Source organism: Benincasa hispida, chromosome 1, assembly GCF_009727055.1.
Source record: "Benincasa hispida cultivar B227 chromosome 1, ASM972705v1, whole genome shotgun sequence".
Taxonomy (NCBI): domain Eukaryota; kingdom Viridiplantae; phylum Streptophyta; class Magnoliopsida; order Cucurbitales; family Cucurbitaceae; genus Benincasa; species Benincasa hispida.
Genome location: NC_052349.1, coordinates 91,575,426 through 91,588,202, shown reverse-complemented (window position 1 = coordinate 91,588,202; position 12,777 = coordinate 91,575,426). Strand labels below are relative to the sequence as shown.

General features: G+C 35.5%; 2 protein-coding genes across 6 annotated transcripts; one reads left to right on the top strand and one right to left on the bottom strand.

Annotated features, from left to right (window-relative positions):
- Nucleotides 1-3,446: 3,446 nt before the first annotated feature.
- On the top strand, nt 3,447-4,046 carry LOC120080151 (uncharacterized mitochondrial protein AtMg00810-like). Its single transcript, XM_039034721.1, has one exon. The coding sequence runs from the start codon at nt 3,447-3,449 to the stop codon at nt 4,044-4,046; it is 600 nt and encodes a 199-aa protein (XP_038890649.1).
- A 1,519-nt stretch (nt 4,047-5,565) lies between these two features.
- LOC120069483 (formamidopyrimidine-DNA glycosylase) lies at nt 5,566-10,619 on the bottom strand. Of its 5 annotated transcripts, none has more exons than XM_039021262.1 (10): nt 10,223-10,619; nt 9,554-9,605; nt 8,636-8,693; nt 8,353-8,421; nt 8,083-8,208; nt 7,725-7,741; nt 7,446-7,523; nt 7,048-7,316; nt 6,480-6,514; nt 5,566-6,193 (listed from the first exon to the last, which is right to left on the bottom strand). In XM_039021262.1, exons 1-10 carry the CDS (start codon nt 10,449-10,451, stop codon nt 5,771-5,773), a joined length of 1,356 nt encoding a protein of 451 aa, XP_038877190.1. In that variant the 5' UTR covers nt 10,452-10,619; the 3' UTR covers nt 5,566-5,770. The 5 variants fall into 5 exon arrangements, with proteins under 5 accessions (XP_038877190.1, XP_038877195.1, XP_038877205.1 ...); XM_039021267.1 differs by having other exon boundaries at nt 7,048-7,301; nt 10,223-10,618; XM_039021277.1 differs by having other exon boundaries at nt 7,202-7,301; nt 7,725-7,775; nt 10,223-10,616.
- Between the last annotated feature and the right edge of the window lie 2,158 nt (nt 10,620-12,777).

Here is a 12,777-nt window from a genome sequence, read left to right as displayed (position 1 = left end):
CAATGTCAGCGCAAAGGAAAACTTCAAAAACATTTCCAACCTGATAAGAGTTAAGTTGTGAAAGGAGCATGCTCGAAGTTGGATGTTCGCATGACACTCGTGGGAGCAAGCCAAAACGAAGGTGGGTTTCCTAGAACAACGCAAGAGACAACTCTGAAATTCATGAGTTAAAGTTGCAATTGGCACACAACCAAAGTTGGATGTTCGCATGACATCCGTGGGAACAAGCCAAAATGAAGAATGTACCCATGACCAACAGTCTCTAATAAATGACGCAAAATTTGATCACCGCATACGGACGCATCAAGTTGTTTTGATAAAGAAGAGGTAAACATTCTTTTTTAAACTATAAAAGCATTTTTTAGCAGAAATTTGTAGTATAGAAGAATAAAGTAGGGCTTTGATATGAATTAGCAAGGATAGAAGGAAATTGCGTTGTTAAGTAATGTTGCTTAAGTGTAGCATTCGGAGCAACCAATCGAAGCAAAATTTAGGATAGGAATCGAGCATTATTGCCTTAGTAGAAGATATGCTTGAGGACAAACATATATCTAAATTTGGGGGTGTGATAACTTGTAGAAATACAAGTTATTTATACTGCTTTATTTAGATATTGCAATTAAAAGAGAGGAAAGTTGCGTCAATTGTATGGAAATTGGCTTAGAAATGCAAGAATTATAAATTGTCGTCAATACACCCACTGACACCATTGCGATGGTAGAAAAGAATATTTCAAGTATGTTTTGCAGGAAATCAAGTCACCGTATGCGTTCATGGCTCAAGAGAAAAAGATTAAGCATCTACGTCGCATTACGCCCATCATTCAGGAATAAATAGACGATCAACGCAATGACGGCGCATGCGACAATCGATCAAGAGCTTTGCGATCAACGTAACTTCAACCGCATGCAGACAAACGATCGAAGATGCAAATGAGCAACACAATCACGGAGGATTTCGACACGTGTACAACTAACAGTTGTGCATTTTCGAAGGATTTATTGCATAACAGAAGGAATATTTATTCCACCATTTTCGGAATTTCCATAACAATAAAGTGGGGATCACTCGGTAGAGAGTCAGAGCATTCATCTATAAATACCCTCAAAGAATTCACTGAGAGATATACTTGATACAAAGCTATTTTGATATTTGTATATTGAGAGAGAGGTTGATATGAGTGTTGATTGGAGAAGATCCAGGAAGAAAAGAGGCAAGGCCGAGAGGTGAGTCTCAGGGCGAATCATTCCAAATCCTCATCGTGAAGCTCTGTACCTAGATCAAATCTACCGGTTGAGCAAGCCTGAGAGGGACGCTCATCCTTCCATTCACTCCATACACTGGCAAGCGATTTCTCCATCCATATATGTGTCAAGACATTGGCACTCTTCTGTATTTGTTTCTATCTCTATCATCAATTATATCTCATCTTCTTAGACTAAATCATTCACACCATGTATCAGACGCTTGATTCTATAATTAAATGTCATGATCATTTTCATCTCCATATTTTTGTCTATTTCCGTTCCTCCATTAATCGCTTTTTCCACGATATTTTCTTAATCCCTTGGTAATTAGAATGAATTAAACAAGTAAATTAATCTGTGCTAAAGAAATAAATATGTTTAGCTAAAGTATGCTAGACAGCATCTTCACCTGTGAGAGCAGAAGTGAAGATGCCATTCTGATATGTCGAGAGAAGGTTAGAAGAATGCGTTAATTAAAGCAAGAAGTACTTCCAGAGATGGAAGCAACCTTGCGTTCACTACATTCGTCCCTGTTTCACCAGATGTGGGAAACACGGTCGATCACCGAGAGGTGTACGCTAAGGGAAAGCGGAATTGCACTTATGTCTTTAACGCAATTAATGAACTTGTGATGTTTGTACTAATTATCTTTTCTCTTTTTGCCTCGTACATAAAGCCTTGCCACCGCATAACACGATTCTTTGTATAATCTTCACAGTCACTCTCAAACTCGGTATCATGCATCATGTAACCTATATCTTGTATCATCATAGCTTAGGTTTATTTTTATTGCACTTTATTTTACTGCACAACTTTATTTTATCGCAATTTTACTTTATCGCATAATTTTACTTTATCACATGTACAAACCTCACTTTTATTAAATTGAAAAACCCCCGGTCGCATATATCACAAATGTAACACAATTAACCTAAAACAATCCCTGTGTTCGACCTCGGATCACTCCGAAAAACTTGCGATGGAATTATACTTGGTTTCAATGCAAGAAAACTTGTGACAATGCATAGCATACTACAAGCATTCCGTTAATAACACATATCATTGCATCATCACATTACAAATTGTATCTTGCACTATAATCATCCATACGTTGTATGACATAAAAAGATATATTTTATGCCTTACAAGTTTATAGTCATCAAATTATGTGTTACAATAGTTCCCGAAATTGTTTCCCCTATTGCTTCGCCAGAAGGTGTTCAAGAGTCAAAACCGGAACTGGCTCAGGTTCAAGGTACCCCTAATCATAATGACAATGAGTATGTTGAAGGTGATATAGGAGACTCGGGCGAAGTCAGGGATGATGGCAGTAATGAAGTGCCAAGTGGTGCTCAGAGGACTGAAAATGAACAACAGTTGGGTATCGATCAACAGGTTGACAAGACCAATGAGATTGAGGTTGATGCTACCTTGGATTTGTCGATAGCTCTGCGAAAAGGTACTAGGTCGTGCACCAAACACTCTATGACAAGCTTCTTGTCTTACAGTAACCTGTCTACAAGATTTAGATCTTTCACCACCAGCCTAGATAATGTGATAATTCCAGGCAATGTGCACAAGGCTCTGAAAATTCCTGAATGGCAAGGTGCAATTATGGAGGAAATGCAGGCTCTTGAGACTAACAAAACGTGGAATTTGGTTAGTCTTCCGAGAGGTCACAAAATGTGTAAGTGGGTTTTTACTGTCAAATACAAGTCCGATGGAACTCTCGACAGATATAAGGCCAGATTGGTTGCAAAAGGATTCATTCAGACGTATGGAGTGGACTACTCAGAAACCTTCTCACCTGTGGTAAAACTTAACACTATTCGTGTCCTCCTTTCTGTGGCCGTTAATCAAGACTGGCCTCTCCATCAGTTGGATGTGAAAAATGCGTTCCTGAATGGTAAACTGGAAGAAGAGGTTTATATGAATCCACCTCCAGGTTTTGAAGCACAGTTTGACAATCAGGTGTGCAAATTAAAAAAATCCTTGTATGGCCTGAAGCAGTCCCCTAAAGCTTGGTTCGATCGATTCACCACCTTTGTTAAATCTCAGGGGTTTATTCAAGGGCATTCAAATCACACCTTGTTCACTAAGAAGTCAGCACTAGGAAAAATAGCGGTCTTAATTGTCTATGTTGACGATATTATACTATCAGGAAATGATTCAGCAGAGATTGATAGGTTGAAACGATGAATGGCAGATGAGTTTGAGATAAAAGATCTCGGTACCTTGAGATATTTCCTAGGAATGGAGGTAGCAAGATCAGTAGAAGGGATCTTAGTGTCTCAGAGGAAATACACACTCGATTTGTTGAAAGAGACTGGAATGACAGAGTGTAAACCTGCAGATACACCTGTAAAATCCAACCTCAATCTGATAGAGTCAGCAGATGATGTTCCTGTAAACAAAGAGAGATATCAACGGCTTGTGGGGAAACTAATATATTTGTCACATACCAGACCTGATATATCATATGCAGTTAGCTTGGTCAGTCAGTTCATGCAGGCTCCGTATGGAAGACACATGGAGGCAGTCACACGGTTCCTGAGGTATCTGAAGTCTTCTCCTAGAAAGGGCTTGGTTTTCAGAAAGCATGACAAAAGGAGTATCGAGGCCTACACAGATTCTGACTGGGCCAGTTCTGTTACAGATAGGAAATCTACCTCAGGATACTGTACCTTTGTGTGGGGAAACTTAGTTACCTGGAGAAGTAAGAAGCAAGGTGTCGTGGCTAGAAGCAGTGTCGAAGCCGAATACAAGGCTATAAGCTTAGGTATATGTGAAGAGATTTAGTTGAAGAAGGTTCTGATAGATCTATATCAAGAAAGTCATGACCCGATGAGACTTTACTATGATAACAAGGCTGCCATTAATATTGCAAACAATCCGGTTTAACATGACAGAACCAAACACGTTGAGATTGACCGACACTTCATCAAAGAAAAACTGGATAACGGTAGCATTTGAATTCCTTATGTTCCATCCAGCCAACAAATTGCGGATGTTCTCACCAAAGGGTTACCCAGACAGACTTTTGATGCCTGTGTTAGCAAATTGGGTCTCATTCTACGCCTCAACTTGAGGGGGAGTGTTGAAATTATATTTTAGCCTAAGAGCGTTTTTGTCTTTTATCAGTCTAGGGTTTCTCATTGTTTAGTTATTTATACATGTTCCTGTATTGTGTACTGTGTATCTGAATTAAAAAAAAAAAAAAAAAACTCTTATCATGGCTCTTATCGTGGTTTTTTCTCCCTAATCTAGGGTTTTCCACGTAACTCTGGTGTTTTCTTTTTCTTCCCTAACTTTTCAAGAATAACAACTTGATTCAACTAATGTTTGAGAGCCAAACACCCTCTGATTTTATGGTTAGTTAACAAAATTATGGTGGGCCGAACATAAGCATAATGTGTTGAGGGTGTAATGTAACCATGACATGTCCTATGAAACCTGTAGTGGTTATTTTTCATTAGCAGGGAGTTTTTTTCTTCTTTTCTTTTCTTTTATTAGTACTACTATTCAATTCAGTTATATACTATAAAGTACCTAAAACATTTTAATACTTTGAATTTTAAATTTTATTTTTTTATGTAAAGTTTTTACCTTTTTACCTTTTATAAAACCTTGAGTGGCTACTTTTCAAGCATTAATATTGAGAGATGCATATAAATAGGGACTAGTAGCATGATAATATTGACCCAATCTAAAAATAAAAAAAAATTTAAGAATTTTTAAGACTGCGTTTGATAATTATTTAGATCTAGTTTGGTAACTATTTTGTTTTTTGAAATTAAACCTAGACATTACTTTTTCTTCAAATTTGTTTATTTATCTATTTTTTACCGATGCTTTAAAAAAACCAGGCTAAATTTTAAAAGCTAAAAAACATAAACTTTTGAAAGCTTGTTTTTATTTTCGGAATTTAACTAAAAATTCAACCAGTATACTTAAGAAAGATGCAAATTATCATAAAAAATTAGAAGGAAATAAGCTTAATCTTCAAAATCCAAAAATAAAAAATGAAATGATTATCAAACGAAGCCTTGATTTTTTGTTTTTTTTAAAAAAAAAAAATAAGTTTATTAACACTAATTCAACCTCCAAATTCATTTCTTTGTTATCTATTTATTACTAATAGTTTTAAAAAATGAAATCAAACCAAATTCTAAAAACTAAAAAAATAAAAATAACTTTTAAAAACATGTTTCTATTTTTTAAATTTTAACCATGGTACTTAAATCATCGTAAGAAATATAGAATAAATAGGTTTAATTTTTAAAAATGAAAAAAATTTAGGCATTTGTGCTTCGAGCGATGAACCAACGAGCTGAACATCTCCATTCTTCATATCAACATTCTTCAAAATGAACGGATGATATAAAAGTCATGCCCAAATTTAAGGTCAGGACTAACAGAAATGACAAAAGGGCAAGTTCTACTGCAGATAGAAGTTCTCATAATTAACCCAAAAAAAAAAAAAAGCAAACAAAATGCTACATATGAAGTGTTAGGACATAAACTTACTTTGCTTTCTTCCTCGGCCTTCCACTTTGACTGCTCAGAACCGTTTGTTTCAAAGACTTCTCTGGTTCAGAAGCAGCCTCAAGCATTCGCCCATTGTTCGTTGTCTTTCCCACTTTCTTCTTTCCAACACAGTGACCATCGTCGTCATCACTAGCATCGTCATTTTCAGCTTCTTCCTCAGAGCCATCGACATCATCGCTTTTGGATTTTCTTTTTGTTGAAGGTTTCTTAGGGCGACCTTTAGGCTTTGGCTGCTTTTTCTTGGTATCAGCTGTATCAGCAGTTTTCTCTGTCTTGCTCACTAGTTCACTAGCACCCTCATCATTCATTTCTTTGCTATTGTTGCCTTTTCTCTTTGAATTTTGATTTTTCAGTTCAGCTCCAGTAAGCTTTTGCAACTCAGGTACAAAGGCCGACGTCTAAGACATGAAAATAATATATTCATCAAATGAGGTTTTAAGGTCTTTAAGTTCATGTATGGGAGTTATTTTAAAATAGTTAAAAATCACTTTTATCATATTTAAAATCATGGTGAAATGAGTCTTTATACAGTCAAAATTAATTTTGAATTATTAAAACTATGTTTTGGAGTAATTTTAAACGCGACAAAAGTCCTCAAAATCACTCCTAAACATGACCTAAATGATTCATATAATAATGTATGTCAAATGCCCAGTTTAGTTTTCAAGTTCCATAGCAACATACCCTGCCGCCTGTAGTGATAAAGTGGATTTCCTTACCTGCGGCATACAGCAGCAATGTTTGAGAGAACGCCAAAACAATACCAAAAAACAAATTTATGCTATATGCAAGAGAAGGCAAGCCAAGAATACCATGTCTTTTTGAACATTACGGACTGGTCATCAAATCAAACATATTTCTACTAAGTAATATGATATTCTGGGAGCCGAGGGGAAATCAAATGCCAAGGAATCTTTTGCTAACAGATATTGGTCATTGATTCTTATTCACTACTCTTTTTTTTCGTTGCAGAAGATAGAAGGAATTGTAGTTGTGAATTACTATTTGTTTGTTGTTTTTAAGGAAACAAACGCCATTGAAAAGGTTTAGTAGCTAATTTTATTACATTTTCAAACAAAATCAGCTAACACGTGTGAAAGTGAAATGGTCAAATAAAAGGGGTTGATATTTCGCTTTTCTTCAAACAGAAATTAATTGAATTTGAACAATTCATGTCTAAATAATTTCAGAACATTGAAAATCATGAAACAGATGGAGTATAAGAAAAATATCTTAAGAGTGACGAGCAAACCATCAACAAAAGCCTTGCCAGGCTTCTTTTCACGTGAATGGAAAATCCAATTATTAGGGAACCGACTACTATCTGCTCCAACTTCAAGCGCTTTTTCAATTACCTGTAAATACAGTTGCTTCATCAAAATGATCAAATGTCTAACTGAGCTTACCATTGACCTGTCCAGGCCTTTTTCCCCATCGAAAATGAAACAACCATTCTTCAGGAAAGCTGTTGGACTCGGCATCAACTTCAACTGCTTTTTTAAGGACCTACAGGTGGTTCCTCTATATTTTCCATGAAGAATGAATGTTTTGCTAAAAAAAATCTCTAAAGGGCACAGCATGCCTAACTCCGACTAGCGTAGCAGGGGTTGGGGATAATTTGGAGGGGAAGGGAAAAAAGTAAAGTTGTACCTCTTGTATGCTCTTGTGCAAAGCTGCACAACTTTCTTTGGATAGGGTTGCAGCACTTTGATTCGGATGAATTCTTGCCTGAGAATTTTTTTTTTAAATGGATGTTTTAAACTGATTAGTCCTCATCTGGAGCCCCTAAATTAGTAGTCTTTATAAACGAAAGAGAAAAGAAAAGTGTATCCATATCTACACACACAGAGAGTAACACCATGAAATATACATCATCCCTATAATTTTAATCATATTATATTTCAGGCTAACAAAGTATGGTGAACTTACTTGATATAGCACTTCATCTGCAACCCAATTGCCAATACCGGAAATGTAGCTCTATGAGAAGTCAGCCAAACATGAATACAAATCATAATTGAAAACTAAGAAAATAAAATTCATTTCTAATCCTCCATAGCATTGAAAATAAAATTTCATTTCAAATTATCCGTAGCATTGAAGTCAGTTAAGACTCTGTGATACAACTTCACACAGAGTCGGTTCTTTAATCCAACACCAAACAGATACAAAACAAAGCATTCTTATTCGTAAGCGTCAGGGCATGGACACAGCTTCAACTTAATCTACAAACTATGTTTTATGAACAATGAACATAGACTACTGACAAAGGTGTAGAAAGTTCTACCTGATCAAGCAATAGAGTCTTAATTGCCAGTTTCTTCTTGCCCATGGATTCAATAAAATCATCCAATGCCATAGGCTCTAGAAGGGCATCTGGGCCAAGCTTAGATATTGGGGGCACTGAAGCTGGCTGAAAAAATAATTGTTAGGGGAGCTAAAAATAGTCCATCTATAAAAAGAATGCATGAAATTGGCGATGACTCATTACTTAAATGCTCATATATTAGGATAAAACCATGAAATTAAAGGTGTTTCAAGAGTCATATTAAGGTACATCTTTGAGCAGGGAGACTTTTGCAAAGCGCCTTTTGTCAGTGAAGGATAGGTCTACACCATCTTCAAGCTGCACAAGGAGATCTCTGGGATTATGTTGTAATGACATTAATTAGAAAGAACCAAAGAAAAATTAATTTATTATGTGGTCAAAAATATCTTCAATAAATAATTATGAAGTAGAAGGTAAATTAATATAAGGCAAATAAACATTTCAGCTACATAGAGTCTCAAAAACAAATAGTTACCAACAACATACTAATAAGGAAAAAACACAATCTTACCTCAACAAAGAACTTAGAGTACTTGGAAGGCCACTCATCATCATCATTAACCATAGACCTGCAGAGATCACCATTTGTTAAACAAAAATCAGAGTCAGAAATTACTCTGTCAGATCATTGTAACTAATGAGGAAAGCCCATCAATATATTTGTAAGGATGAGACTGCATAATATGAGCGGTCTAAATCATGCCCAGAAAATATGCGACCAAAGCACCTGGACGGTCGTACACTACCAGCAATAAAATCTAACATTTTATATTCTGTGTTTCAGGACCCCAGGGAACAACTATTTTAACTCAATTGGGCAAATGTGCAGTCAACATACTAATCGGTTCAGATGATCATGTGAATACTCCTTTCCCTAACATCAATAACTGTAGAAGACTTTCTTTTTTTTTTTTCTTTTTTAATAAGAAACCAACTGTAGAAGACTTAACAACATATAATACTTAACAAATTAGCACTTAACTTTTCTATATTGCCAACATGAGGCTAAGGCATATGCTCTCGATAAGAGGTCAAAAGTTTGAAACCTCCCACCCTGCATGTTGACCTAAAAAAACTAAAATAAAATAAAATAGAATCTATCTAGTCCCCTCATATCACTCAAAGTACTATAAGTATAACTAATCACAGGTCATAGAATTCTTATATTTCCATTCTTTTCCTCTCATTTCCTTTCCTTACTTATATGAGCTTTCAACATGCAGAATTGCCAAATTAAAGTCTTGAAACAAGAAATCCGTTTCCTTCCTAAACTTGAAACGGAGTAAGTTGTCATTTAGCCATAAACTAAGTGAAAAAGAACCATCAGCTTATACTAATGCCATCACAAGAACCTAAAAGAACTACGCATAACTTCCTAGGCGTAATTGCACAATGCCTGAACAATAAATTTGGTCTAACCACGTCTGACCTTTTATAGTTTGTGACAGCTACACCTTTAATATATATGGCACCCGCCATCCCTGAAGGAAATCAACATAGAACATCAATGAGATTAAAGGAAGTCTAAAATGATAAAAGAATGAGTGTGCTGTAAACAACAAGAAAAATATAAGAGAATGCCAAGCTAAGGTCAGCCTTGATAAAAAAAAATTAAAAAAAAACGGAAAAAAAAAAAAACAAAAACAAAAAACAAAAAACAAAAACTTTGTTATCTAACGATTCAAATACTTTAGCACGGCAGTAGTGAGTGCGAGGCTGCGAGCAGCCGACTTCAATTGGGGACAAAATTAGTGCTTCCAACTCACAAATAAAACCAACTAGAGGCAGTCCCATTATGAATTTGGAATCTAGAACTAGAAGCACCAATAATAAGAACTCTAAAATCTAAACAGTTGAAGCAACTATTCACACTCACACATTTCCAAATACACCTTGAATTTCATAACTTCTTACATTTTTCACATGAAACTAATAAAACCCAAGTTTCACTAAATTTTCACCCGAATTAACAGATGGTTCCATGAGAAATAAGGCATGACAAGCCATTTTCAATAGCAGAAAACCAAACGTGACTACAGAATACCACATGCACTTGAAAATAATAATAATAATAAAGGAAATTAGGAGGGAGGCGTACCAAAGTGAAACGCAGGGAAAGGAGGAGAATCGAGGCGGAGCCACAGGTGTTTGCCCTTACGATGGGCAGAGAGAATGGTTTTGCCTAAGAGTGAAGCCTCGAAATCGGCAGGCGATACGCCGTCGATGACCTTCGTATCGTCGGCAATCACCGCCTTCTTAATCACTTTCCCGACGCAATGCTCTTCTATGGCTCTCCTCGCAGCCTCCACCTCCGGTAACTCCGGCATCTTGCGGCGGTCGGAAAATGGAACGAAGTTTTGGCGCGCTTTCCGCTTGCAGGCGCTGCTTGTGGTGAACGCTTCTGAGGAAAAAGTAGTGTAGGACTGATAAAATAAAATGATACTGACAGATGGGTTACCGCTGCGCTCTGCGCTGACCGAGACTCATGAACGAGTTCTTTCAACTAAGTCCTCATTATTTCAAATTTCCCATTTTAACCCTTCTCTAAAGTTTAAATACACTCTTGAAATTCAGGAGGGCTAAGTTTTAGAGTCTAATTTCAATTTAGTTTATAGGTTCTAAAAGGTTATATATAAATCTTTAAATTTTAGCTTTGGTTTCAATTTAGTCTCGAATTTCTAAAATATTATTATTTTCTTTTTGACATTTGAGTTTTGTTTCAATTTAATTCATATATTTTAAGATTTACATTTTAACCTCGATTATTCACTAAGTACTAATTTTTTTGTTGTAAGTGTTAAAAGAATTTTTTAAAAAATAATGTTATTTTAATATATATTAACAAAAATAGGGTATAATTGAAAAGATTGACAAAAATAAGTTTTTTAATCGTGTACCCAATACACGATTACGCCTAAATTGTGTACCTTGTACATGAGTATCTGTGATCTGGCATGTGCAGACTTCTAATGTGGCAGTCATACAGCATTGACTGAGGTAGTCATATACGGTACACAATTATCTTAAGTCGTGTATCGGGTACACGACTTCCTTCTCCATTAAACTGCGGTGCTTCTTTTTTTTCCTCCATCCGAAACGTTCTTCCTCCGAATCGATCTTCCTCCGTCCAAACATCGTCCGAAAACCTCTACGGCGCCTTATTTTCTTTGTTGCTGCCACTGTGAGTCGATCTAACGAAACATTTTCTTCATCCAAAGCATTTCTTTGACTGAGGTAAAGTTTTTTTTTAAATTTTTCCCAATATATATATTTGTTTATAAAAATGAAGATCAAGTTCGAAAATGTATAGTTTATGGATTCATAATTTAAATATATAATCTTCATATATATCATTTTGTTTGCATTTGGGCTGTGTAGTTTATGGAACCATGATTTATTTTTGGATATATGTTGAACTTAGAAATTAGATTTTGTTGGGCTGGATTTGTTGCGCTATTTTTTGGGATGATTATGTGGCCTATTTGTTGGATTTAAATGTATAATATTTAAATTTTATATGTTGAACTTAGAAATTGTATTTTGTTGTGTTGATATATTAACATTTTTTCCAACTATAACTGTTAAAAAAATCATAATAAATATGTCGATGCGTCATAAAAATTTAGTTATTCTTGAACCTGGAAATGATGGAGACAGTAATATTAATGTTGAAGTTGATGAATTATTTGGAAATAATAGTAGTGGGGAACATGATCTTGAGTTGATACCGTCATATATGTTCACCCAAATAGATCGGAAAATTACAAAATCAACATGTGAACTAGGGTCTACTTTGGAGAAAACAGGTATATATGTAGATAATTGTAGTTTAATACAAAGGAAGGTTGTTTAATACTATTGAAAATTTACAGCTTGCTGTAAAAAAATATCGTGTGACAGAACACTACGAGATTATTGTAGTGGAATCAAATCAAGATCTTTGGTATGTCAGATGTAAATCATAGAAGGATGGTTGTGATTGAAGGTTACAGACATATCGATGTAAAACCCATCAGATGTTCAAAATCACCAAACTTCAAGGGAAACACTCATGTTTGTTTTCAGAATTGACACATGATCATTCACAGCTTTATTTAAATTTTATGAGTATCGAAATCCAAAATTTGGTTAGAGCTAATCTTGGGATATCTGTGGCCTACTCCAAGAAGCAATTAAAAAACAATATGGCTATAATGTTAATTATGGACGGGTGTGGCAAACCAAGGTTGATTGTTGTGTTTGGTGATTGGGATAAATTATTTCCTTCCGTCTGATGTGCCAGATACGACTATTTTTTGTCAAGTTTTTTTGTCCTTCGGCCCTGCAAGAGAAGGCTAAAAAATTGTAGGTTATTAATCTAGGTCGATGGAACTCATCTCTACGGAAAGTATAAGGAAAAATTATTGACTTCCTTATCTATTGATGCAAACTGGCATATATTTTCCCTTGTTTTTGCTATTGTTGAAGATGAAAATTCGTCCAATTGGTCATGGTTTTTGTGGGCATTGCGTGAATATGTTACCCAAAGAGATGATATTTTCTTGATTTCTAATAGACATAAGGGCATTCTTGCAGCAATTAATAATGAGGAAAATGATTGGAGTGAACTTAGAGCGTACCATCGATATTGTCTTCGTCATGTTGCTAGTAATT

What these genes read in the sequence shown, in the direction of transcription:
- LOC120080151 (XM_039034721.1), top strand. Translation starts at nt 3,447, where the DNA reads ATGGCAGATGAGTTTGAGATAAAAGATCTCGGTACCTTGAGATATTTC.
- LOC120069483 (XM_039021262.1), bottom strand. Translation starts at nt 10,451, where the DNA reads ATGCCGGAGTTACCGGAGGTGGAGGCTGCGAGGAGAGCCATAGAAGAG. An exon ending in GCTGTCACAAACTATAAAAG is followed by an intron (nt 8,694 to 9,553) that starts GTCAGACGTGGT and finishes TGATCTCTGCAG; the next exon opens with GTCTATGGTTAATGATGATG. An exon ending in TGGCAAGGCTTTTGTTGATG is followed by an intron (nt 6,515 to 7,047) that starts GTTTGCTCGTCA and finishes TGTATGCCGCAG; the next exon opens with GTAAGGAAATCCACTTTATC.